This window comes from Terrapene carolina, unplaced genomic scaffold (genome assembly GCF_002925995.2).
Source record: "Terrapene carolina triunguis isolate 2854851 unplaced genomic scaffold, T_m_triunguis-2.0 Scaffold69, whole genome shotgun sequence".
Taxonomy (NCBI): Eukaryota; Metazoa; Chordata; order Testudines; family Emydidae; genus Terrapene; species Terrapene triunguis.
Window position 1 is genome coordinate 42,391,539 of NW_020664420.1, and position 27,957 is coordinate 42,419,495.

At 43.0% G+C, this 27,957-nt stretch overlaps 1 protein-coding gene across 1 annotated transcript; it reads right to left on the bottom strand.

Moving 5' to 3' along the window:
• Window positions 1-7: 7 nt before the first annotated feature.
• Window positions 8-27,818, bottom strand: LOC112119864 (general transcription factor IIH subunit 2). The gene is made up of 16 exons (XM_029910901.1): window positions 27,598-27,818; window positions 26,886-26,977; window positions 26,728-26,805; window positions 25,792-25,828; window positions 24,947-25,033; window positions 22,561-22,611; window positions 21,925-21,979; window positions 20,838-20,943; window positions 18,739-18,829; window positions 18,504-18,591; window positions 17,722-17,829; window positions 16,407-16,470; window positions 8,638-8,741; window positions 1,193-1,295; window positions 895-934; window positions 8-219 (listed from the first exon to the last, which is right to left on the bottom strand). The coding sequence occupies exons 2-16, from the start codon at window positions 26,939-26,941 to the stop codon at window positions 100-102; spliced, it is 1,188 nt and encodes a 395-aa protein (XP_029766761.1). The 5' UTR covers window positions 26,942-26,977; window positions 27,598-27,818; the 3' UTR covers window positions 8-99.
• Window positions 27,819-27,957: the final 139 nt, after the last annotated feature.

Sequence of the window (27,957 nt, forward strand, 5' to 3'; positions counted from 1 at the left end):
CAAATCTTCATTGTTACTGCATTCATCTAGGTATTTCTTCTAATTTGACTCTTTGTGCAAGAATGAAACCGGTAGGACAATCTCTATGAACACCTGGTATCATACGCACGGAGGAGTAGGATGCCTGTGAATGCAGCCAGGACAGCAGTGCAGAGAATCATGAACAAATAAGTCACATTCCACACAAAATACATTCTGGCAGACTTTACAAATGTAAACCTGAGTGAAAAGGTTAAAAAAATGAAGTTAAATTTTCAAATACAAATATCACTGTTGTAGTATTACAGTAATGCAATAGATTACTGTAAACTAACTATTTTGCATATTTACATCATAAGATTCCTACCAAATTAAAGTTTCCAATCTGAAAATTTTTCAGGCTAAATATAACTTTTAGATTCAATCAGAATAAACTATAAATTGTGTTTATTATTAAACTAATTGCCCAAATTCTCACCCTTAAAAACCCCATAATTGTAATAACTTGGGAATCCTAGGGGTACTGCAGCTAATATGTTTTAAAAAAATAAGTAAAGGTTACATTAAAGAGTTCTACAAATATAAGCATCTTGTCTGACAAAGCTCATTTTTCTCTAATCTAACTCTACTCGTTAGACTCCCATCATCCTTATGCCCAGAGGTGGGACTCATTCTTAGCCCTGTCAACTTTTTGAGCGAGGGCAGCAGCACACCTGACAGTCTCCGGACACTCCTTACCTCAAGTGTGCTGCTTTTGCAGTCTAAAAAGTGAGAACCCAGGACTGAGAATTCAATCTAGCCAACATGATGGTCTCCATACGGGATTTTTTGTTTTGTCATCAAGATGACCTTCACAAAGATTAATTACATTAAGAAGCAGTGTGCAAATTACATTACATTTTAATAATAACTTACATGTTGATCTTTAATCTCTCCTTGGCAGCCTTGACAATAGCTATGAAACAGAATTCAATATTTTTATTGAAAGCAGAAAAAAAATTGTTCAACACCATTTTACATAGTCATTTCTTACACAATTATAATTTGATATCCATTTCTATAATTTAAACGACAAATCACAGCCATTTAACTGAACATGCACTAGTTCAACCAGTACTAAAGAAGCCATTGCCAACTTATCTTATTTTCAAAACAAAAGATGAAATCTATAAGGGCCCAAGTCGATTCTTTATAGCAGGCATGATTTACATACCGTTCTCCTTTATATTCTTCCAGTGTAACTTCTTGAAAGGCATCCAAAGGAAACAGGTGATGGTAAGACCGAGCTAGATGTGGTGCAGAGACTAATGTAAGACCTTGAATGTCAAAATAAAAAGATGGAAAAAAAATCATTTGTCAAGATAAACCAAAATTTTTGATTTCATGAATACAGGAGAAAGCAACAAAAGTAAGCATGTGTTTACGAACCTTTTGGCCCCTCGACCTTCCTTTTTAACAGCAAAAGGTATTTTATGTGAGTGAATCAATTTTAATAATCTGAATTTCTGCCTTAGTCCACATAAAATTATAAAACTCTTAAGAATTAGAAGGTATACAACTCCATTCTGTTCCATCTAGGTTAGTGATTGCAGAGGTTTTACAAAAGTATACTAATGACTTCCTTTGAGGGTTGGTGAATTATTTTAATTCTATAATGAAAATATAACTATGCCCAAGCCCTTCAATGAAGGCAAATTACAACTTTCCTCCAGCACAAGTGATATTTCCACTATACTATATAACTAAATTGGTTGCTAAAGGAATCCCTTTTTGGATATATATGTATTCCAATCAAGTGAATAGAAAAGATACTGGAATACAAAAGAAATGGAGTCTGATCAAATTCTGATTCACCCCAAATTCCCACTGACCTCAATGAAAGTTTCAAGCACACAAGGAATTCAGCATCCAGTCTAAGACGCAACAGTCTGTGTTATGGTATTGCTTTCTACACACTGTAGCCCTCAGAGCCTCAAACCTATTTGATACCCAAGACTAGAATTAAGGACAAGTTCTGCAACAGGCATAATTGAGTCTTTCCACATCCCAATAGCTTAGGGGTTTGTTTGTTGTTGCTTACCATTATACGTAAAGAATCATAGCAATGTCGGGCTGGAAGGACCTTGAGAGGTCATCTAGTCCAACACCCTACATTGAAGCATGACCAAATATACCTAAAACCATACCTAACATTTATTTTGTCTAACCTGTTCTTAAAAACCTTCAACAGGGATTTCACAGACTTCCTTGGAAGCCTATTCCAGCACACAGAGCCCCAGAAACTAACTATAAGGATAGCTAGTTCTTCCTAATACCTAACTTAAATCTCCCTTGCTGCAGTTTAAGCCCATTACTTCTTGTCCTACTGTCAGTGGACATGGAGAACAATTGATCATCATCCTCTTTATAACAACCCTTAACGTATCTGAAGACTATCAGGTTCCCTCCCCCCGGTCTTCTTTTCTCAGGATTAGACATGCCCAGTTTTTTTAACTTTTCCTCAGAGTTCCACATTTTGAGTTTACCAATTTTCACTGATAAGTTACCAGGTTTATTAAAGGAGTCCAGTTTTTACTGATTTACACCCCTTTATCAATCCACTCAGTATTTTTTCAGGTACTGATTTTTGTTAAACTAAAACTTTATGCGATTGTTGTGTCCTAGAGCGCTGAAACTGAAGCAGTTCCACAGTGTAAAAAACAGTACACACAGAGTAGAGGTCGGTGAGGGCTCCGGGCTCTGAGGTGGAGCTGCGAATGAGGAGTTGGGGGTGCAGGAGGGTGCTCTGGGCTGGGACCGAGGGGTTTGGAGGGCAGGAGGGGGATCAGGGCTGGGGCAGAGGGTTGCAGTGCAGAAGAGGGTCAGGGTGCAGGCTCTGGGTAACGCTTACCTCAGGCAGCTCCCAGAAGCAGTGGCATGTCCCCCCTCCGGCTCCTACATGGGGGCATGGCCAGGCAGCTCCACGCTGCCCTGTCCACAGGTGCCACTCCTGCAACTCCAATTGGCTGCAGTTCCTGGCCAATGGGAGCTGTGGGGGCAGCATGCGGAGCCCCTTGGCTGCCCCTACGCGTAGGAGCCAGAGGGAGGACATGCCACTGCTTCCGGGAGCCACGTGGAGTGGGGAAAGCCCCTGCTCCCCAGCTGGAGCACCGGAGCAGGGCAAGCCCCAAACCCTGCTCTCCAGCGGGAGCTCGAGGGCCAGATTAAAATGTCTGGTGGGCCGGATGCGGCCCCCAGGCCGTAGTTTGTCCACCCCTGTTCTACACAGTCTCTCTCCCTCTTGGTTACCTAGCAGACTCTGAGTCTGCCCTTGGCTCTCCCTTCCCAGAGGGAGAGTATGCCTCTCCCTGAACTACCAGCACACAGAGCCCCAGAAACTTAGGTAAGCTCCTTGGGGTTATAGCTAGGTAAGGTAAACAGGTAAACATGGGATGAAAACGCAAACCTATGTTGAATACCAATAAGCAAATCAGTGCTTGGAAATTTTCAAGAATAGTAAGGATGGGAGTGGGGAGGATGCATTGTGCTGCAAGTACTGCAGCATTGAGGTCATAGGCACTGACTCTGTGGGTGCTCCAGGGCTGGAGCACCCATGGGGAAAAATTAGTGGGTGCTCTGCACCCACCAGCAGCCAAACTCCCCACCCCACCTCCTTCTCCCCCCTCCGTCCCAGCGCTTGCCAACACCAAACAGCTGTAGCAAGCTCCAGGAGGGAGGTGGGAGGAGTGTGAACATGGTACGCTCATGGAAGATGCGGGGCAGGGATTTGGTGAAGGAGTTGAATAGGGGCAGGGAGGGGGTGGAGTTGGGGCAGGGACTTTGGGGAAGGGGTTGGAATGGGGTTGGGAGGGGCAGGGCAGGGCAGGGGTGGAGTCAGGGCAGGGCTGGGTGCAGAGGGGGGTCGAGCACCCAGTGGCGCCATTAGAAGTCGGTGCCTATAATTGAGGTCATGCTCCTGCTGACAGAATAAAGGGACATGTTGAAAGGAAGCGACAAGAAATAAAGAAGAAAGTGAGCTTTGGGATAAACAGTCAATAACAGGCGCTTTTAACAGGGCTTTAATGAAAAAGAAGGCACAGCATGATTGTGTCAATGAATTTGTGCATGCTCTTCATTTTGCCGGACAACTGCTGTTAATAGCAGAGGGGCCTATTGATGATTTTGTGCAACAATACTGTCCAGCTGCAAAACCCTTCCTAATGCACACAACCTCACTCGTAAGCATCTGAAAGAAAATGACAATGCTTTAGTATCTACACTGATGGAACAGATTGATGGAAATGTGGTGTCTAGTCTGATTTGTGATGAGTCTCCTGATACTTTGGACCCTCCGATTCTTGGCTTTTTGTTTTAGTTTTTTTTATTTCAAAGCAAATAAACCCACATTGTTTTGTGCTGATGGGACATACATCCCCTCTGCTGACAGCTGTTTTGTCGACACAACAGTAACTGACATGTTTGAGATGTACCAACTAACTTGGGAAAACGTGGCCACAACTAATAGAGATTCTGCTTCCTACATGACTGTTTGCACAGGAGATTAAACTCAATCAGAAACCGGAGCTCCTACGTATTACCTGTCCAGTTCATCTGATTAATGCTGCGCTGTCAGCAGCTACTGCTACGGAAGAAATGAAAGATGTGAAATTTTGCATCACTGGATTCAGGGCCATTTTCAAGCATGCAAACAAACTGAAGGCTTTGTTTAACACAGTGCGAGTTGAGTGCAGAGCCAATTGCCGATTAACTACCCCTGTGTTGGGCCACATTGGTGGATGAGCTTGTATTTCACTGTTTGTTATGTAAATAACACATGGACTGGCAAATAACCAAAATAAGTGCTAGATTCTGTGCACCAAAGTAATACTCATTGTTGAAAACTTGGGAGTCACTGTGTGACACACAGAAAACACTCAACTTTTCTCCAACTACTGCCAACACATTTGCCAATACAGATATTTACTGGATCCTGAGAACCAAAATCTCAGCTGAACTGAGCACAAAAGCTGAAGGAGAAACATATGGCAAGAAAACCCAGCTGTTTCTGGAAATCCTTCCCACCCTGGAACACAAGAAAATCAAACAAGCACTCAAAACCTTCAACACAACACAGCCAGAAATAGGAGACGACCGTGGCCTATAATCTGAAACCCAAAGTGTTTGGTGCCAAAATTCTTTTTGGAATGTCATCCAGATATTGCACCCTTTCCTCAAGATTAATTTTGCAGCAGACTACGACTGTTATGCCAGAGTATTTCAACCATTTGCTACTAAAGATAAAATTTCAAATCTGAAAGGGGCATTTACTAATTCCATGAACTTCCCTAACCCTGACGATACGAAACTGGATGTTCTGGATTCTTAGAACAACATCAAGACACACTTCCCAACTTCAGCAAAGTGGCACAGCAAGCTATGAGTGTATCCCCTGAATCTATTGATGCAGAGTGCATATTTTCTAAGTTGGATTAATTCCATGACAACAAGAGGCTCAACATGAATGAGGATACTTTGAAGAAAATTATGCAAGCATTCGCAAACCAGGATTTCTGGAAAAACTATACACTCTGAGAGAGACAAAATATACCTTTGTACACACAAAAAAAGTTTCAGTTATACTGTAGTAAAATATGTATATTACAAACTTTTTTTTTGTTTTTCCTTTTTCCTCTCCTCCTCCTCCCCCTGATTTTTCGCAATTTTTTTAACCTCTTTTCATCCCGTTTTTAAGGTTTGGAAAATAAACACTGAAAAATTCCCGGACTTTTTTTTTTTTTTTAAACAAATAAAAACTGAAAATGCAGAATACTCATAGGTCAGGCTTTTTAACCATTTATCATTTTTGTTACTCTCCACCAGACCCTCTGCAATGTGTTAATATCTTTCTTAAAGTGTGGCCCTCAGAATTGGACTCCAGCTGAGGCCTCATCAGCGCCAAACAGACAGGACAATTACCTCCCATGACTTACATATAACACTTCTGTTCATTCACCCCAGAACTATATTAGCCTTTTTTGCAACTGCATCACATTTTTGACTCATATTCAATTTGTGAGCCACAGTAACCCCCGATCCTTTTCAGCAATATTATCGCCTAGCCAGTTATTCCCCATTTCACAGTTGGGCATTTGATTTTTTTATTCCTAAGTGTAGTACTTTGCACTTGTCTTTATTGAATTTCATCATGTTGATTTCAGGCCAATTCTTTAATTTGTCAAGGTCATTTTGAATGCTAATCCTGTCTTTCAAAGTGCAAGCAACCCCTCCGTACTTGGTGTCATCCACACATTTTATAAGCATACCCTTCACTCCATTATCCAAAATACTGAACAGAACTGATCCCAGGACACAACCCTGGAGGACCCCACTAGATATGTCCTCCCAGTTTGACAGTAAACCATTGATAACTATTCTTTGAGTAAGGTCTTTAAACCAGTTATGCTTCCACTTTATAGTAATTTCATCTAGGCCACATTTCCCTAGTTTGCTTATATGAATGTCATGTGCGACTGTGAAATCAAGATGAATCACGCCTACTTCTTCGCCGCCCTCCCTCTCTCATCCACTAGGCCAGTACCCTTGTCAAAGAAGGAAATTACATTGGTTTGGCATGGTTTGTTCTTAGCAAATCCACACTGGCTCTTACTGATAAATCTATTATACTCTAGGTGCTTTAAAACTAATTGTTTAAAAATTTGTTCCAATATTTTTCCAGGTATCAAAGTTAGGCTGTCTGGTCTCAGGGGTGAAAGTAACTTAAATCTCTTACTGTACGCAGGGCTGCCGGGCTCCTGAGCAAGCGGGGGGGCGGGGGGGGGAAGCACCGTGGCTCTGGAAGGGGCGGGGCCTTGGACAGAAGGGGCATGGCCAGTGGCATTGGAACAATTTTTAGGGTGGGGGTGCTGAGCTGCAGCCCTCCCTACCCCCACCCCGTCCGCATCCCTCAACGCCCCAGGCTGGGACCACCGCTGGGGGCAGCTGAGGAGCTCCAGGCCGGGTCCAGGAGCAGAGCCCCACCGCCGGGACCCCGGGCAGCAGCAGAAGGCCTGATGGCTGGGACCTGGGACCAGCAGCTGGGACCTGTAGCGGAGCCCCTGGGCAGGGGGCCGGCGGTCAGGACCCCGGCACAGGGCCACGCTGGACACAAAGCCTGGGGAGCAGCAGCACCCCCTGCACCCCTACTTCCCACACCTATGGGCAGGACTGGGGGGCCAGCCTCCCCCAGCCAGACCTTCAGCGCTGCCGGGCAAGCTCTGCCCGGGGCTCCAGTGGTGATTTAAAGGGCCTGAGGTTCCAGCCACTGCTACGGTAGCCCTGGGTCCTTTTAAATAGCTGGGCCCCATGGCAGCTGCCCCTTTTGCCCCCCGTCGGCAGCCCTGCCAGTACGGTCCTTAAAGCACTGCTGCGGCAGTGCTCTAACTTCGACTGTGTACCAGCCAGTACTGGCAGCCACCTTCTTACCAGTACACTGTACTGGCTTACTTTCACCTCTGACTGGTCTATAATTCCCTGGATCCCCTTTTTAAAAAAATAGGTACAATCTTCGTCCTTCTCTAGTCCTCCCCCATACTCCATGAGTTCTCAAAGATAATTACGAGTTGTTTCAGATAATTCCTTAAGGTACCCTAGGGTGCATTTCATCAGGCAATACCAATATGAATACATTTAAATATTCTTTAACCAGTTCTTTCCCTATTTTGATCTGCACGCCTTCCTCCTTGTTAATATTAATTGTCTTAAGTATCTGGTCACAATTTACCTTTTCTGTGAAGACTGAAGAAATAAGCATTAAACACCTCAGCCATCTGAATGTGGTCCATTATCAGCTCTCCTTCCCTGCTAGGTACAGGATTTACACTTTTCCTTTGTCTTTCTCTTGCTCCTAATGTCTTTATAAAACCTCTTCCTGTTGCCTTTTATTGTCCCTTGCTAGGTGCAACTCATTTTGTGCCTTAGACTTTCTGATTTTGTACATGTGCTATTCTTTTGTACTCATCCTTAGCAATTTGTCCATTTTCATTTTTTGTAGGATTCCCTTTTGATTTTCAAGTACAGCCGAAGCAGCCTCTTAGTATCCTTCCTATCTTTCCATCACATCAGGATCGTTTAATGTTATGCCTTTAATATGGTCTTGGAGAAGCTGCTAGCTCTCCGGAACTCATTCATCCCTTAGATTTTCCTCCCAGGGGACCTTACCTTCCAGTTCTCTGAGTTTGTCTAAGTCCTTATTCTGCTGCTCTCACTCCTCCCTTTCCTTAGGATCATAAACTCTATTGTTTCATGATCACTTTCACCCACATTGCCATCAACCTTCAGATCTGCAATCAATTCCTCCCTGATAGTTAGAAGCAAGTCTAAAATGGTGTTCCCCTGGTTACTTCCACCATCTTCTTAAACAAAATGTTGTCCCCAATACAAGAACTTTGTGTGTTTTGCCATATTGCTTTTCCAAGAGATGCCTGGGTAGTTAAAGACCCCCAGTCCTACCAAATCTGATGTTTTGGTTATTTCTATAATTTGTTCTAGAAATGCTTCAATCACCTCCTTCTCCTGATTTGCTGGTCTATAGTAGACCCCCTCCCATGACATCATCTCTCTGTTTTCCCCCCCTTTGTCTTCACCAAGTCTATATACTTTGTGTTGTTTTTTTATACTCACCACAGATTTTGCATTCCACAGGGAGTTCACAGTACTTGGCCCTACACTGGGGACAGAAATATCCACCCAACGTGAGACCTGGATCACTGTTGTTTTCCAAGTGCCTGGGGGTGGGGCAGGAAGAGAAGAAATCAATACTGTTGAAATCTCTTGGACAAATGTGAAACTGTTGGACAGAACTGGAGAACGAGCATAGAGTTTGTCACAGAGTTTGGTGTGATGCAAAGTTGCAAATCAACCAGAAAATTCACTATTAAATACACTTTTCCTTAAATGACATAGCCATTTAATGAAGTGTTACAACAAAACACCAACACTTTAACAGGGTCTTTAATTAAATCCTGGGATTAACCTTCCCATTTATTAAGTAGCAAAATATTCAGAAATTTATTAAGTGTTACCTAGTAGCTCAATTTCCACTGGTAATGGAGTTTCTAACCCTGTGTCTCAATAATACCCAAGAATAGGGAAATATCATGAGGAGTTCAATAAGCTTCTTGAAATGTGATCCAGGATCTAATGGTTTAAGGAAATCTTTTTCCAAGAGAGGAAATGTATGCTTGATTTAGCCACCTGCTTTTGACTCAGAAGCCAGTACCACGCTTTCCCTCAATAACAGAAGAAAAGATTAATTTTCCCCCCACATAACTGAAATTTCCTTTACCTCTAGAAAGTGACTTTATAAAAGGCATACACTATATTATAGTCATAATTTTTCCCCTCACACAGAGAAACTCTGGTTTGGACTTAAAAACTAAAGATATGCATTTTAATTCTCTCATGGAGTATACACGGTTCTTCTTCGAGTGATTACTCATATCGATTCCAATTAGGGGGGGTGTGCGCCATGTGCACAGTCATTGGAAAGTTTTGCCCCTAGCAGCACCCGTTGGTTTGGCCGTGGAGCCCCCTAGAGTGGCACCTCCAAGGCGGACCGTCGGGGAGTTCAACGGTACAGAGGTACCGTTGAACTCCCCGAGCCAGGTGACTGAGGAGGTGGAACTGCGGTCCACCTCGGACACCTTTGAGGCCACAAGGGACTTGTTTGCCACGACAGCGCCAAGGTCCCCGGTCCTCCGTGCCAAGCCTCCAGTGCCACAACGTATGGCTCCATCTTGAGGCAAACCGGCAATGCTTTGTCCTTCAGTATCGCCAGCAGAGGCAAGATACCGCTCTGAGTCCCAGCACCACTCGGACTCATGGCACCGGTCAGATTCGCAGCACGGGTCCAAGTCACGCCAGCGCTCCGGATCGCAGCACCAATCCCCGTTGCACAGCAAGTCCCACTCCTGGCTCCGGTTGTCTTGGCACCGGTCGGCATCTCCGTGCAGACCCTACTCACGGTACCACTCCAGGTCCAGTCTCGCGGCACTGCTCCCCAGCCCAGCTCCGCACCACCCTGGCCATCATGGTCCCAGTCCCTGTCTTCAGAGACGGGGTCCAGACATTCGGCACGGGGCCGATACTGGTGAGCCCATAGAAGGCCTGATGTGGGTGCAGGGCCATGGCCTGCGGAGTGGCAGGGATCAGTGTAGTAGCCATTTTGAAACCCCATGGGTGTACCACCAAGCCCAGGGCACCCAATCTAAAGGTTCCCATTCAGTGGTGTCCGAACCAAGGGTGCCGGAGGCATCGGCCAGTCGCCCCACCCCTAAGGGTGCTGAGGTTGTACCGGCCACACTACCTCCCCTGGAACCAACCCCCGTTCCTGTGCCAGACCCCACGGTGGTTGGCCCAGATGTAGAGGCAGAGCAGGAGGCCCCAGGGACCGGAAGGGGCAGGAGGAACCCGTGTCCTCCCTGGACGAGGCGTTTGTGGGGACCTCCGCCTCGGGGCCGCCCCCATAGACAGCTGTGCCCACCAGGACCTCCTATGCAGGGTGGCACAGAGCATGGGTCTACAGGCCAAGGAGGTGGTAGAGTGAGAGGCCCCTATGGTTGACATCTTGGCCCCGGAAGGCCCATCAAGGGCGGCTCTACCCCTTATCAAAACTATCCAGGCCAACGCAAAGATCATTTGGCAGACCCCAGCCTCCATCCTTCCCACCGCAAAGAGTGTGGAGAGGAAATACTTCGTCCCTCTAAGGGGGAATACCTTTTCACATACCCGCAACCCTGCTCTTTGGTGGTGGCTGCGGTGAACGAGAGGAAGAGGCAGGGAGAGCAAGACCCAGCGCCTAAGTTGAAGGACTCCAAGCGCCTGGATCTGTTCAGGCGCAAGGTGTACTCCACTGGGGGTTTGCAACTCAGGATTGCCAACCAGCAGGCAATCCTGAATAGATACAGTTTCAATTCGCAGAACTCTATGCTGAAATTTAAGGAGCAAAATCCAGGGAGGAGTTCAGAGCTATTGTTGAGAAGGGCAAGACAGTGGCACGGACCTCTTTACAGGCCTCACTGGACACTGCTGACTCGGCGGCATGCACCTTGTCCTCCAGAATTGCCATGCAGCATAGCTCACGGTTGCAGGCGTTGGGGCTTCCGCCCAAGGTCCAATAGACCATGCAGGACCTGCCTTTTGATGGGACGGCCTGTTTGAGGAGCAGATGGATTCCAGGCTGCCCAGCCTAAAAGACACGTGGGCAACTATCAAATTATTGGGCATGCATACCCCGGCAACCCAACACAAACATTTTAAGCTGCAGCAACAGCAGCAATGCTCCTATCCTCCTTGGCTGAGGCAGGATTTCTATAGGAGAAGAGGCAGGAACAGCAGGCGCAAGCCTTTCCACCCCTCATCTGGGCAGGGCCAAGGCCTGACCAAACCATCATCAGGTTCAAAGCAGGCCTTTTGAAGGTGCGCCTGAGGATGGCACATCAGCCATGACCCCAGATCCTTCCCCTTGTTTCTTGAATTGTCTGTCCCACTTCTGCCGTGCTTGGTCCCAAATAACAGACCGCTGGGTCCTTCGCACAGTAAAAGTGGGATATTCTCTACAATTCTGCTCCTCCCCCCTCTTCCCCATCCCTCTTCAGGAACCCTTCTCACGAGCAACTCCTTATCCAGGAGGTGCGGGCACTCCTCGCCAGAGGAGCGGTAGAGGAGGTTCCTCAGTAGCTATGGGGCAAGGGATTCTATTCCCAATACTTCCTAATCCCCAAAGCCAAGGAGGGCCTCAGACCCATTCTAGACTTGCAAGGCCTCAACAAATTCATAGTAAAGTTGAAGTTCCGCATGGTCTCCCTGAACACCATCATTCCGTCTCTGGATCCGAGAGACTGGTATGCCGCCCTCGACCTCCAGGACGCTTACTTCCATATATCCATACGTCCAGCGCACAGACGGTTCCTCCCTGTAGCCCATAGGATTATTTTGCTAGCTATTATATCCTACTAATCCAGCCAGCTGTATCAAATAATAGGTTTCTGAAATTAATCTATTTCATTCTTTTATTTTATCAGTATTAATTCCTTGGAATTTAGGATGTGTTGAGGCATATGGTGCCTAATAATAAGTTTCGCTGAAATGCAAGAAGCCTACCGATCTGTAATATCCAGTAAGATATGCTATACAGCAAAAAGTATAATCAGTTATGAATATGTCAGCATAAAAGCTGGCAACTTGGCACAGATAAGTATGGTCCCTGAACTTTAGGGAACCAAAGGGGGGGGAACTATCCACATCACATCACAGGTTTATCTAACATCTACAACCAGTTGGTAACCGCAGGGTACACCACAACTTGGAGGTCACCAAGAGAGCCTAGGCTGGCAGTTTTGGAGTGAGATAATCCTTATTAATATATTTAGAAAGTGTCATAATCCACTAACCTATAGGAAAAGGGTACTCAAATTTCTTAGGGTATGGCAATAAGATTTGGGTATAGTAGGTTGGGCCTGAATTACATAGGGTCAGGATCCTATAAAATACCTTGTAAGAAAGGCTCTTGTAGGCTCTTCTAGCTGCTGAAGCTTTGGTTTCTTGGAGTGCTTTTTCCAGTTCTCCTATACTCTATATACTATCTTTTCATCTATCTATTCTATCCTCTGTAACGCTATCAGATCAGCTTGTGTAGTATAGTATAACTACTCAACATTCCTAACTATTGGGGAAGCCAGTACACATCGATCGTGTAATCAGGCATGCCAGGAGTGAGGCTGGTCCTTCACCTCCTATTACCGGGTCCTCAACAAAGGGTGAGAGTATGTTAGGTTAAGGTACTTATAATAGAAATGTTACCACCAGGAGTTTTGCAAATTTTTTTTTTTATTTTATTTTATTTTTTTTACTGTTTTGCAGTTATAAGTTTCATAGCATTTATTATTCTTATGTTCATTTCAAAAAAGTTTTTATTAATTTGGTATTGTCCTCAGTGTACATGTTCTTGCCAAGCACCCCGAGAGTCCTCTCCCGATATAGAACTCTGAGTTCTTAAACTCTGTAGTCTGAATTGGATAAGAACCTATAAATCTTCTGGTCAGATGCGATCAGTGGCAAGCCATAACAATTAACCCATCAAATTCAGGTCAACATCCCCTTCGGCCTGTCAACAGCCCCCCAGGTATTCACCAAGTGCATGTCATTCATAGCGGCCTTCCTTTCTCGAAGGCCGATGCAGGTGTACCCGTACCTCGACGACTGGCTGCTTCGGGGGTGCTCCAAGGACCAGGTGGAATAATAGATTTGACTGGTGAAATCCACCTTTGACAATCTAGGTCTCCTCCTGATACAAACTCAGAGAATAGAGTTTATAGGGGCAGTGCTGGACTCGACTCGGGCCAGGGCGTTTCAGACAATCTCGGACATCATACGCTGCCTCAGACAGTACCTCACCACCACAACAAGGGGCTGCATGATCGCATGGCGTCATGCACGTATGTGGTGCAACACGCCAAGAAGAGACTCAGACCTCTCTAGCTTTTCGCCAAGGACGCGACAGTCTGGACTCGGTGGTCACCCTACCAGCACAAGTCCTCCAGGCACTCGACTGGTGGCTCAATCAGCAGGAGGTGTGCAAAGGGATCCCCTTCCACAAGCCCCAGCCTTCCCTGTCTCTGGTAACAGACGCGTCAGCGCTGGGTTGGGGTACTCACCGGGCGACTTGCAAACATAGGGCCTCTAGTCCCAGGACAAGCTCTCGCTCCATATCAATATAAAGGAGTTGAGAGTGGTGCGGCTCGCATGCCAGACCTTCCAGGCGCACTTGCAGAGTCAGTGCATGGGAGTCACGACGGACAACACGACTGCTATGTTTTATATAAACAGGCAGGGTGGTGCCCATTCCTCTCCCCAATGTTAGGAAGCCCTCCAGCTGTGGGAGTTTTGCATAGCCCACTCAGTTCACCTGGAGGCAACCATGAGGTCCTTCCGCAACCACAAGTGGTCCATCCAGCCGCACGTCATCCTCATCATCTTCCAGAAGTGGGCAATTCCCCACATTGATCTCTTCGCCACTCAAAGCAACAGGAAGTGCCAGCGGTTCTGCTCCTTCTGAACCACAGCCAAGGTTCCATCGCGGATGCCTTCCTCCTGTCATGGTCCGACCATCTGCTATAACGCATTCCTGCTGTTTCCGCTTGTACACAAAGTCCTGCTCAAAATCCGCAGGGACAAGGCGCGGCGGTCATACTAGTAGCGCCGGCATAGCCACGCCAGCACTGGTAAACCACCCTCTTGGAGCTGTCAATGGACGTCCCAGTCACGCTGCTGCTGTTCCCAGACCTGATCACCCAGGACCATGGTCGTCTTCGTCACCCAGACCTCCAGTCTCTCCACCTCACGGCCTGGAAGCTTCATGGCTAAACCGCATGGAGCTCCCGTGCTCCGTCAGGGAAGTTCTACTCAGTAGCAGGAAGCCCTCCACTAGGGCCACCTATCTGGCAAAGTGGAAGAGGTTTACGATCTGGTGCTCCCAGGCCCCCATTCCTCTCATCCTGGACTATCTGTTACACTTTAAGCAGCAAGGCTTGGCTGCTTCTTCCATCAAGGTACACCTAGCAGGTATCTCTGCATTCCACCCAGGAGCAGCTGGGTGCTCCCTCTTTACCAACCCCAGGGCTGGCCGCTTCCTCAAGAGCCTGGAGTGTCTGTACCCACAGGTTCGGCAGCCAATCCCTGCATGGGCCTCAACCTGGTTCTCTCCAAACTGATGGGGCCCTCCTTCGAACCGTTGGCAACCTGCTCGCCCCTTTATCTATCATAGAAGGTTGCCTTCCTAGTTGCCATTACTTTGGCAAGATGGGTTTCGGAGCTCTCACCTCTGACCCTCCATACAGGGTCTTTTTCAAGGACAAGGTGCAGCTTAGGCCTCACCTGGCTTTCCTTCCAAAGGCTGTGTCCCAATTTCACTCTAACAAGAACATTTTCCTGCCTGTGTTTTACCCCAAACCGCATGCAAGCAGTCAGGAGCATACACTCCACTCTAGACATTCGCTGGCTGCGCGCCTTTTACATCGAACACATGAAACCATTCCAAAAGTCGAACCAGCTATTTGTGGCAGACCAAATGAAAGGCCTCCCAGTCTCGTTGCAGAGGATCTCATTGTGGATTACCTCCTGCATCCACACCTGCTATGAATTAGCCAACGTTCCAGCCCCGGCTCTCATGGCTCACTCCACAAGGGCACAGGCATCATCGATAGCATTTCTGACCCAGGTGCCAATTCAAGAGATCTGCAGGGTGGCAATGTGGTCTTCGGTGCATACCTTTGCTGCTCACTATGCCATGACCCAGCACGCTAGAGACGACGCAGCCTTCGGCAGGGCAGCGCTCCAGTCTGTGATTCCATAACTCTGACCCCACCGCCTAGGTAAGGCTTGCAAGTCACCTAATTGGAATCAATATGAACAATCACTCGAAGAAAAATAGTTACTCACCTTCTCGTAACTGTTGTTCTTTGAGAGGTGTTGCTCACATCCATTCCAAACCCAGCCACCTTCCCTTCTGTCGAAGTAACTGGCAAAAAAAGAACTGATGAGGTGCCGGGTCGGCATGGTCATATATTGAGTGCCATGGAGGCGCCACTCCAGGCGGCTCCACAGCCGACCCGACAGGTGCTGCTAGGGGAAAAAACTTTCTGATGACTGTGCACGCGGCACGCAAACACCCTAATTGGAATGGATATGAGCAACACATCTCGAAGAACAAGAGTTATGAGAAGGTGAGTAATCGTTTGTTTCCTTCTGAAACTTAAAAAAATTTTCTATTGTCTCTTCTCACAAAGAAGGGCACTCTCTTGCTAATCAAGCTTTCAATTTCACTATACATTAGCAATGAAATTAATGGAAGACTCAGTACCAGGTATTCTTTCCTTATCACCACCAGGTTTACGGATCGGATTTATATTATTTGCTATAGCATAGTAGAAAGTGTATATGTATTGCAGTGGCTCCTAAAGGCACCAGTCAGGGATCAGGGTCCCATTGTGCTAGGCACTATACAAACAACCAAAAGATGATCGCTACCCTAAAGATCTTAAAATCCAAGTAAGTGTAAGATAAGAGACAACAGCTGGATACAAACAGATGTTAGCAGCACAAGATAAAATGAGACTATTATGAACAGTTGTACGCAGTGACCTGAAGAGGACCTCTGTATAAGCGCAAAAGCTTGTCTCTCTCACCAAAAGAAGTTGGTCCAATAAAAGATATTACCTCACCCACCTTGTCTCTCATTATGAACAATGTCATAAGCAGTGATCACAGCACACCAGCTGCTTACCCATTTTCATGATGTTTTGTACCTTTCAGTGCATATACAGCATTTTCTAAGTTTATCTAGATACCACAGAATTCTAATAATGCCTTAAACTAACCATAATTTTACTTACGCCATGCTAAATGATGGTTTAGCATCCTGATCAGAGAGAGATGCAATGGTATGCTGAGGAAAACCTTAGGAGCCAAGAAAAATATTACATCACTATATGAATTGGTAACATACAACAAACAGTTTCCTATTTGAGTGGAGAAGTTAAAAAGTTAGGGGTTACTGTTTAAAATATTTCGTGTTATTACAGAAGTCAATGCACCTTTTCCTAGATACTAAATCCATCATGAGTGTTCTCTTCCTACTTCTGCCTCCAAATCCTGTATTGCATCACCTTACAAAAACAATTTTTTTTCCCCCACTTAGAGTGAAACTGACAAACCCCAATTTTTTTGGCAAACAATTACAGAGAAAATTAGGTGAGATAGTAGAGAAGGAGAAAGAGCAATGTATTAAAGGGAACTAATTTAATGTTCAGACTTCAGAGACATGATCCCTTTGAGTGCAGTGTGATGGTTAATACAATATTTTCTAGAGGTCCTAGGTAGCTTCCAGTCCACCTCTGGTAATTATTTTTATAGCTCATCTCAACCAAGAAGATAGTTTTTCTTATTACTGTTCCACTGATTAGACTGAAAAAACAAAAGCTTAAATCATTTAATTATAAGGATGATTACACACAAATGTCTACTTTTTATGTATTTATTCACTTTGACGAATGAAAAGAAAGTTGTTTTAAAGTGGGAAACAAGCCTGTACAGAGGCACAGCAGCAGAACATTGTGCTGCTACTTAGCTTCAGGCTCACACTCTTTCAGAATTCTTTTTCTATCACGAGGAAGCAAAGGAGCTCATTCCAGTTGTTAGAAAGGAACAAGCTGACAAGATTTCTCCTAATATATGCCCAATCAGTTAATCACAGCAATACGGGCATGAATTTAAAAGGCTTGTGGATTTTGGCGTAGGTACAGAAGGCAGTCATCATGATAAAATGGCAAATAGAAATACAAATGGAGAGGCACACTTTTTAGGTTTATCATCTTAATATTTTACATATCACATTTTTCTACTACCGCACAAAGAAATATTGTGTAAAATTTGTTACTACCCACTTAAAATGGAGTTTTGTCTCTTTTTTGTTTTAATTCTCAATTTTCAATTTAAATAGCTAAATGGTTTGTAGGTATACTGTTAAATATGTTAAAATCCAGTTTGCTAAAACTGAAAAATTAAAGTGAAAACAATTATGCATCAATATGTTTCAGATTTCAAACAGCTTCCTTGTTCATATTACTTTAATACAGAAGACACAAAAGAGGATGTTACATCAAAGATTCTTAAATCTTGCATTTAAAATTTAATAAAACAAGATCCTACCCATTCGAATAAGGGAGCATTCAGAACTTGAACTGGCAGGTGGAGGGCTAATATGATGCATCAGCAGCTCCTTATAGTGGCTTTCATCTAAAATTACATGGTATGTTCCTACCATGGAGAAAGAAAATGCATGACTCTCCGCTGACTCATTTATTAAGAATAGGTAAACACCACAATCATAATACCTGTTCAAATAACGTATGGATAGTTTTACTGAGATCAGAACCATGAACAAGAAAAAAAAATGGAAAATCAAGTTTAGGCAAAACTTGAAAACAGTTTAAGCAAAAATGTATAATGCTAATAGCGCAAAATATATGGGATGTTACCTATAGTTACTACGTTTTTTTTTAAATATACAAGTATGACTGTGTACCTCTAAAAAGTTAGATAGTGAGAGCCTACCTTTCCCTCTCCACACTAACTGATACAATGCAATTTTTTTCCAACTCACCATTGTAGTCACTAATGGTAATATATGTTTATTAACTTTAATATGATACAGTTTGCCTACAGACTTTTTCAGGTATCCTTATTTCTTTAATCATCTCTCTTACAAATCAGCAACTATAGTTATATATCAAATTTACTGAATTTGTATGACTTCTTTAAACAGAGGGAGCAATTATGAAATATTCTCCTAACACAACAGTATGGTAAAAAAAATACATCCTCTTTAAACATCAGAATTTATTTTTAAAAAATTGTCAAATCTTTCAGACTTACTTTTAGACTTAAATGACTATTACTGACAGATGTTCAGAATCAGTCTATATACTTACCACCCGTTTCGCGGGCAAGTACAGTACAAACTCGAACTTCAGCAGAGAGGCCGATGACAGATACTCTGATCTTAACTGCCTTTAAACACTTCACACAGAAAAACAAAAAACACTCAAATGCATCAGCAGAACTGAAAACTGTAAAAGGTATATACATTTTCAATTTAAAAGTAATCACAAAAATGATGCGTCAACAACATTTTTTTTAAGAAGGACTAATTCTTCACTTCTATACCTTAATTAGATCATAGATATTAGATGGATCACACGTTGTCAGGCTACTGAAGATAATCAAAACCTCTCTGCTTGTATGTCCTGGCATGTGCCTATAGAAGGTAAAAAGATGTATATTTAAATTAGCTATAAACGAAGAATATAACAATTACATACACGTATGTTGAAGTTTGATGCTGTGGCTTTTTAAGAATCCCCAAGAGTAACATTTCCTAGTACTCAGTTGTACAAAATTCAGAAAAACACATGGCTAATGCCCACAAACACCAAAGGACGCTGTAAATCCCTCAGAGAACTGCTCCCACAATAAGGTCATACTTTTCCAAAATCTAACCTACTGAAATAACCCTTTCAGTTGATGGCTTGTTATAGTTCTTGAAGTTATCCCACCACAGTCCTCCAGGGAAAAATCAGATTCAGTCTGACACCACCACAACAAATCATCGAGCATTTTTCTTTTTTTTAAAACATTATTCTGTGGCCAATTCAGAGATGCAAATCTATGACATCTTTCACAGAGAGCGGGTCCTCAAAGTTTCCAGTGTCTTTCTATCTCTCTCACTTCCACATATCAGAATACAGCAAATGCTTTAAGATTTTTTCTTTTCAACTCCCTATAGAAAAAAATCACCATCAACTCAGACAACAAGCTTCTTGTCTTTCCTTTTGAGGCTTTTAATAATTTAGAACCACTCTAACTAGCCGTCCTAGTAACTTACTGCAATGTCCACCACCACCTTTACTCTGTCATTGTTCTTGGCCTTTCTTGCTCACCTGTCAGACTCTCCCTCAAACATCCATTCTTTCTCTCATGCCACTTATTTACCATGCAAGCTCCCTCCCAGCAAAAATCTAAAACGCTACTATTTTAAAACTCACTTTTCATGTGAAACATACAAAACCCAGCCAGATGACCTTGGCACAGGTGGTAAGCTGTGACTGTTCCTCTTCCCCCTCATTCCTTTTCTCATATCTTTAACTAACCCCCACTCCTGCCATTCCCCCAGACCCTACCTCTACAGCCAAATTAAAAATAAATAATTAAAAATAAAAAATAGGAAACTAACAAAATTGATGGTATTTCATCATCCTGTTCATTTACCTGTCTTCTATATCCCGATTTCCAAACCTTCATCTGTTATTAGATTTTAACCTTTCTAGGACCGGGACTATGTTGTCTTCAGCTGTGTTTGTACAATACCCAGCACAATGGGGCTTGGATCCTGAGTGGGGCCTTTACACACTATCATAATTAAAAAATAATTCATCAACTGCTCCTTTTGCTACAGTAACCCAAGTTCCATTTGTCCGAGTCTCATAGTCGAGTTCATTAAAACCATTCCTACAGACCATTACTTACACCACTTTTCCATTTGACTTTACAGCTTTGGACTGCTCCATGAAAAGTCTGTTCATATCTGAGGAGCTGAGCCACTTACTATGCAGAAAACAAATTTTAGTATGTTCTTTGCTTTAATGGATATGCAGTTAAAAGTTCAAAATCTGCACTTTTCAGCTCTTTGCATGTAATAGCTGTGGTCTTGACTACCTCTTCAAAGAATAGAATGAAATCCTATACACAAATACTCAAAGTGTTAATTTTGGCAGTAACTGTTTCTCTAAGGTGCTGAAATGGAGTGAACCAAAAGACATGGGGACATTTGATATTTATGTTACAGATATCTAACAGTTATGTTTTGTTTATATGTTTTGATAAATACTTTGTGCTCTTATAGAGACAGAAAGCCAAAGTTCCCCACTTCTTACTAATATTAAACAATGCTTCCAATTTTTCCTAACAACAATTACATACTCACATCTGAACAGCAGCATAAACAGGTTTTTGTCTGGGAATATTAAATGCTTTAATTTTTTATTTTTAAATGACAATTCTGTTGACTGTGCATTGTACAAAGCAGAAGTTAGTTATCTGTATTGCAATAACACCTTAAGGTATCTCAGAAGGATCAGTGCAGCACTGTGCAAGGCATTACTCCCAACACAAATATGCTCCCTGCCACAAAGAGCTTACAATCAGCATTTTATCAGTTTCTGTTGTTCCAAAAAGAATGAAACCTATAATAACCTACATATACTAACTTTAAAGTCTGCATAGCCAAATTTAAAGAGTTATACAGAGATGGTTCTCCATGGCAGGTCAGATCTACAGCTTTCTTCAGAGCAGTTGTATGCTTTCTTGGGTTTCCTATAAGTAAAAACAAAACCCATCTGAAATGGTAAGATTAAAAAAAACAAAACAAAAAAAAAAAAACACCTTACAATTGTACATTTTTCTGTTAATTTATACTGATACAGTATGAAATACATAAACAAAATATCCTAGTGTGAACTATATCACAAATTGTTTTAGTAACAATACTATTTAGTACTTACATTGTCCTTTATATCCTCAACACACTGTACAAACATTAAATCACTCTCAAAGCACCTAAACAAGGTAGTAGTTATCCCAATTTTACAGATGGCTTAGTAGACAAGGAGAGGTTAAATGATTTGCCTGAAGCCACACAGTTTGTTAGTGGTAGAACATACATTAGAAATCAAGAGTTCCTGTTTTTCAGCCTCATCTCTAATCCACTAGATCATAAGGCCTCCATTAACTACAATTACAAAGTTAAAACAGATAACAAGGAGAGAAAGAAAATAACCAGTATCGGGAAAAAAGGTGTTTTTCATATGATATTTGAAATATTGATGAGGGAGAAATATGAGAAGGCTGTTCCAAACGGGAAGAGCTCCTAGAAGACGGCTCTCGCACTGAATCATGAAAATGTATATAAAAGAGGAAGTTGGTGAGAGAGGAAAAAAAAAGAGAGCAGAAAGCGCAGGCAATAGAGAAATTCATGTGTTGGCACTCAATACAAATTACATGCACAAAGTTATCAAGAGAAAAATCAATACTGAAATTTGATTTCTGCTCTTAAAACATACGTATATTTATATTCCTAAGCATAAGTAGACTCCCTGACCAATCAGAAACTTATCTCAAAACAGGCTACAATCCTGCAATTAGATCCACTAACGTGGACCCCTACACCTTTCTGATGCTCTACTAACTTCATTAGGGTCTGCCTGTATGGAACAAGTTGCAAGATCAGGGCTGTAGAGTGCAACAGTTATAGTGATGACAATGATTCTCTAATACAAAAGGATACTTCTTTCCTACCTGAAAGTTCTGTCAGCTTTTCAGCTCTTTTACTCTTAGTTACAATTATACCAATCTGCAAGAAATAGTTCTATTAGTGAGTTATCATCAATTTGATCTACATTCTTAGTATACCCTGTGTATTGTTATATAGATCTTTTTGGATCAGTGCTTACAATACCCACATATTTCTCTGCAGCCTTTCTTTGCAAGCACAGTAATTTAAAACCAGCTCTCACCTTGAGATACAGGAAATTACTAGCACAACTCCCTTTGTATTAAGATGAAAATATATTCTTAATTCTTCACTCTATTGGTACCTCTAGCCCGTAAGGACTAAACTGTCTCTTTACATCCTTTTTCTGGCATTAAGAATGCAATTCCAAATCCTAATTGTGTTAGCATTCGTACTTCAGAAAACTGTAAATCAATATTCAATTGAATTCTCATCCTCACCATTTAAGAGGGAAAAAAACATTACACAAGATCAGGGGAGAAAGAGGAAAAGACTACTAATATTAATTTAAAATAATCTGTTGAAAAATTTTTAATTAAAATTAAATGAAAACTTCAAAATAGTTCTTCCAACTTTGTTTTCAGACAACTGCTTAATCAGTAACAATGAATCTGTTTTCCCAAACAGGTGTACATACCTACCTGACTAATAGGATTTTGGTCAAAGTATTCTTCAACAAAATATTCCAATAACTATAAAAAAAAGTTCTGAGTATTAAGATAATTAAACACATCAGTCATTTCATAGCTGTTAAAATGACAGTACTTATAAAACCATTTAGAACCTTTAAACACCCCCATCCTCCCGCCCTCTACCCGCGACATTCCTTGGGTGCACAGTACCTTTCAGAAACTTTAGAAAAATCTCAGCTTACATTAACTACATGGTAACTATACTAGTATTATTTCTGCAGCAAATTTAAAATAGATCTAACAGCATTAGTTAGAATTAAGACGACAGCTGAAATTTTAGTCTGTAATACAAATCAGTGGTAATGATTACTGAGTTATTTTCTGTGACCAATAATCTTGTTAACAAAAATTAAGGTCCCAATCCTGAAAATGGTTGTGTACACACATTTAACTTTAAGCATGTGTGTACACCAATGAAGTCAACGGAATTACTCATGTCCATAAAGTTAAACACATGTAACTGTTTGCAGGAACAGACCAGGGACTAAGTCATATTCAGCCAAACTTATTCTACCTTCCATATGACTCAAATTCACTAACCAAAATACTGCTTAGTTTTGGTTAAACACATGGAAGATTAGAGTTATTTTAAACAGAGGGTCTTCCCCATTCACACAAAAGAAATATTGATAATTACTTAATTTTTAAAAAGCTATGAAGTTTAAACAAAGTGTGTTCCCCTAATTCACACCAAGGACCTTACATTATCTATACTTCTGAACAAATGGAAGATATTACAGCAGTGGTGGGCAACCTGCAGCCTGCATGTGGCCCATCAGGTAATCTGATTGCGGGCCGCAAGACATTTTGCTGACATTGACCATCTGCAGGCACAGCCCCCCGTGGCCACGGTTCGCCGTTCCCGCCAATGGGAGATGCGGGAAGCAGCGGGCCGCAGGGACATGCTGGCTGCTGCTTCCCGCAGCTTCCACTGGGAACCATGGCCACTGAGAGCTGCAAGGGGCCATGCCTGCGGTCAACATCAGCAAAATGTCTTGTGGCCTGCAATCAGATTACCCTGATGGGCCGCAGGTGGTCCACCACTGTATTACAGGGAAAAGAGAAAAATGGAGTATTTGATTCAGCAAAATGTGAAAGTTTTTCCTATGTTAGCTAAAATTTTTGCCATAAATACGGCACATAATAAAATGTTTTATTTGTATAGGAAATCAGAATGATACACATATTTTAAAACATAATTTTAATGCTTAGTGTTGTCAGGACAACATCTTATCTCCATCAAGTTCAGTCCTCTGTAGTTAGTCATACCTATCTAAACTGGAGTAAGTCACTATCACAGACTCAATCAGGACCTATATGAAGCATATTTTCAGCACAAAAAATTAAAATTTATTTTTAAGAAGTGCAAAGTATATTTGTTCTCTTTCCACTGCATGCTGTGGGTGATACTTCACAGTCTGCCAACTCTCACATTCTTTGTATGGCACCTCCTGTTATTTAAACTTCTCCACAGCCCTCCTAACATAATTATTATTACTACTGTAGTGCCTAATGATGTACTAGCTACTGTACAAAATAAACACAAAGACAGCCTTTACTGCACAGAGTTTGAAACAGTGTTTCCCAAATCAGTGGTCCCAACCCACCAGTGGATTACAGGAATGTTCTAGACGGATCACCACAACCAGGGCTAGACTAACCCATCACTGCACAGCCTTGCCAAGCATACACTTCTCCCAGCTTGGTGAAAGTGGGGGGTTGGAGAGCAAGCCCACCCCATATTCATCCCACAGCGGCAGCTCCTCTCCCATGGGGCTGAGCCCAGCTCCCTACTCCAGATGTTGCAACCTGGTACCTGGGATTGCAGTCTCACCCATGCAAATTTGGTCACCATGGAGGGGAAGCAAGGCCAAATTTGAGAGAGAAGTGCTGTGCCCCCGTGCACCAGGTCATAACATCTGGAGGGGGACACACCCTGGATAGGAGCTGCCACTGCGGGATCAGTGCATGGTGGACTCACTCTCCAAACATGCCCTTCCTCTCCTAGTCCTCACACTAGGCCAGGATTAGGGTTGCAGTGCCAGAGCAGAGGGTGCATATATGTAATGGTGGGTTACAAAAGGGGAAGAAAAAAAAAAAAAAAAAAAAAAACCAAATGCTGTTGGTGAGTCGCCTTAGTACGAAGTCTGGGAATCACTGATCTATAGTTTGGAAAATATGCAAGTCAAACAACAGACAAAGAGGGAAGAGGCAGATGGGAGCATTAACATAAGTATTAGTCAAAGGTAGTTGCAATCCTGTTCGAGCCCAGATGGATGTGATCTGCAGACATCACAACAAAGGAAGATGAATATACTTTTGATAAAATAAATACCTTTAAGGTACACGTAAGCCTGTTAGGTTTTAAATCTTGGTCCTCCATAGTTCTTGATCCATCTACCACCACATAAAGGTGACGCATCTGAATCATAATCATAAAGGATATTAATTCCACAAATTCTTGGTTTGAAACAAACAAACTTTTAGAACTCACATTAAACACATTTATAAGACAGTAATTTAAAATAACTGCTGTTTATTTCAAGTAAATTAAATAGACAATATGTATAGCCTTCTCTGTCATATTGGCAATATTTAGAGTACAGAACAGCATAATGGCCTTTACGGATTCTTTGGTGGCTGCTGAAGAGGTTAAGTTCCTCTCCATCCTCCCTTTACAATGTGAGCAGAGATCTTCTCCTGATAAATGATCACTGTTCTCATCCTCTCTCAAAAGATGGATTATGGAATAATAATATTTTGTATTTATATCATCACTTCAACTGAGGAAGTCAGTGTTTTACAAATCAATCCGTTCTCACAGCTGGTTTGAATTAAGCTAGTACCATTATGCCCATTTTACATATTGGGAAACTGAGACTCCAAGAGGTTGTGTGATTCAACTGTATCACAAAGCAGGTCCTACCAAAAGAAATAGAGCCCAGGTCTCTTGAATATCAGACACTTTCAATATTTAGCATACCACACACCAACTCATGAAAGTCAAAAAAGTTGTCTGTTGGGACAGAAAGAAACCTCAAACTCATGCACATCAAGTCAGTAAAAATATTTCTTAGATTTGATGCCACTGTTTTCTGAAGAGGGAAAACCACTTCAGTACACATAATCTCAGACACAACAAAACTAGATCTAACAGTCAAGGGGAATATATAAACATACCATTCCAAGTCTAACTTGCCCATGGTGTTCAAAGATTCTGTTAAAAATACAGAAGAATTTGAGCTAAGACTATAACATGGGATTCTAAAACAGCATCAATAACGAAGGCCAATCCTACAGTTACATGACATGCTAAATTACCATTAACATCAATGCATTTAAAAGGGATGAAAGATTAGGTTCTAAATAAGCATACAACTAGGGCTGTGAAAAACTGTGGAGGGCAGAGGCTCAGTAAAAAAAAAAAAAAACAGTGCAGTGAGTCTTATCAAATTTTAATGGAGTTATTTGTTTCCAACTTCTTTGCCACTCTGAAGTATTTACACAAACATAATATATTTGAAAGTTTGGGTTTTTTTGCCTTAACATCAATCTGTGAATGAAAACTAGCCTTTGCCTAGAATGTTTTTAGACACAGAATTTTAAACAAAATCAATTTATAATTTGGTGCAAATAACACAGCACTAGGCAAATATCCAGCCAGTCCAATAATGAACAGATTAAAATAATCTGTATATCAATATTTTGTTAGAGGGCATACAAAGATGGATTCTGCTATTTACATTCAGTTGTCTAGATGCAGCACACTGCACTACCACATATAGAATATAAGTTTAGGACCCACTTTCTTTGGGAGCAGAGATATGAACTACCCAATATCAATGCCCTTAAACAGGTTGAAGAGAAATCTCAAAGTACTCTTTCTGGCACAATTAAGTACAGATGGAACTATGGAAGGGGAGGCTGAATCTAAGACACAGAATGTGGGGGAAAAGAGAAAGTATGTTTACTTATAAATACTGCAGTATGTTTAATCTATCCTATGGGGACCATTTTTTCTCAGTCCAATTCCTTTTACTTCAACGTAGTCACTCCAGAGATGAGCTTTTCCTAATGTGTTCCCTGTGCTTCAGAACTTCAGAACTGACTGCTTACCTTTTTCTCTTAGCCTTAAAAAGAATATCCTCTATAGTTGCTTTCAGTGACCCAGATTCATCTTCTTTGAGAACCTCCCTACAATGAACAATTTATTATATAAAAGTTAGATTAAATTCTCTCTCTTAAAATAAAATAATTAATAAAACAAAGCTTACCATGTTCTTTCATAACCCCCTTCCCAGCGTTTGGTTCTTTCAGGCTCGTCATCCATGTCTGTCTGTCTGTCCAAATCTGCTTACTTACAATACTGTTAAGGACAATGATTACATCCTTATAAGCAAGGGCATTTTGATAAATTCTGTCTGATTACGTGCCATAGAACATTGGAACTAATACAATGCATCAGTCTCTGTGTTGACAATAAAAATGTGACTTAAGATGCTGAATTACTTTTGTCAAAACCAGGTCCCCAGTCAATACTAACGTGCAGCCAGCACTTTGCCCTGTGCCTGGGTGAGCTCCTGGGCGAAGCGGCGACTGTACAACGGCTGAATAACGCTGCGCCCGCGGAACACGTTCCGTGCGTTTATTGTGACCGGCTAGTTTTTAAGCCAATGACGCTCACTCCCACGCCGCACAAAGGGGAGGGCAGGGCTGTTATTTAAAACAAATTAACTTTCCTAGAGAGCCAAAGGGGGTCCCGAGGACTTGAGACGGGGCCAGTCTGCCTGGCGCCGTTACCCGGGGCCCCAGGGAGAGGCGGGGCCGAGGCTGCTGGCCCGGGGGCCTGTGCGCAACTCTACTTTCCCCTCCGCCCCGACCTGCTCCTGCCACCCGCGCGCCCCGCTCTCCCAGGCCGGCCAGGGGCGCTTAGCGCAGCCACTGCGGCGTCAGGGCGACGCGCGGATCCGAGCGCACGCCGCTGACCTGCCAGGACCGAGCTCGAGCTCCCCGCGGCAAACTCTCGGAACCAACCCCCGCTCGGTGCCGCTGCAACTCGTCCGACCGGCGCGCCGGGCCGCGGGAGGAACGTTCCGGCTTCAGGAAGGGCCGGCCTGGAATGGGGCAGGGAGTGGTGCCCGGCTCCCGGGGGGCGCTACACGTGGGTAACACAGGGAACACCTCTCCCTCCAGCCGCGCCCCGGCCGGGCTGACCCTGCGTCCCGCCCGTTACTGTGCGAGGCGGCTGCCGTGTATCGGCCCCAGCCGGCCGCCCACAGGCGCTGCCCGAGCTACACGGGACCCCAGCACTCTCTGGGCATGTGGAGTGTCCGCGCTCCTATCTCC

Coding starts and splice junctions, on each gene's coding strand:
- LOC112119864 (XM_029910901.1), bottom strand. CDS start 26,941: ATGGATGACGAGCCTGAAAGAACCAAACGCTGGGAAGGGGGTTATGAA. Junction 935..1,192: donor GAAGAATATAAAGGAGAACG/GTATGTAAATCA, acceptor TCTGTTTCATAG/CTATTGTCAAGGCTGCCAAG. Junction 220..894: donor GAGAGATTAAAGATCAACAT/GTAAGTTATTAT, acceptor CTTTTCACTCAG/GTTTACATTTGTAAAGTCTG.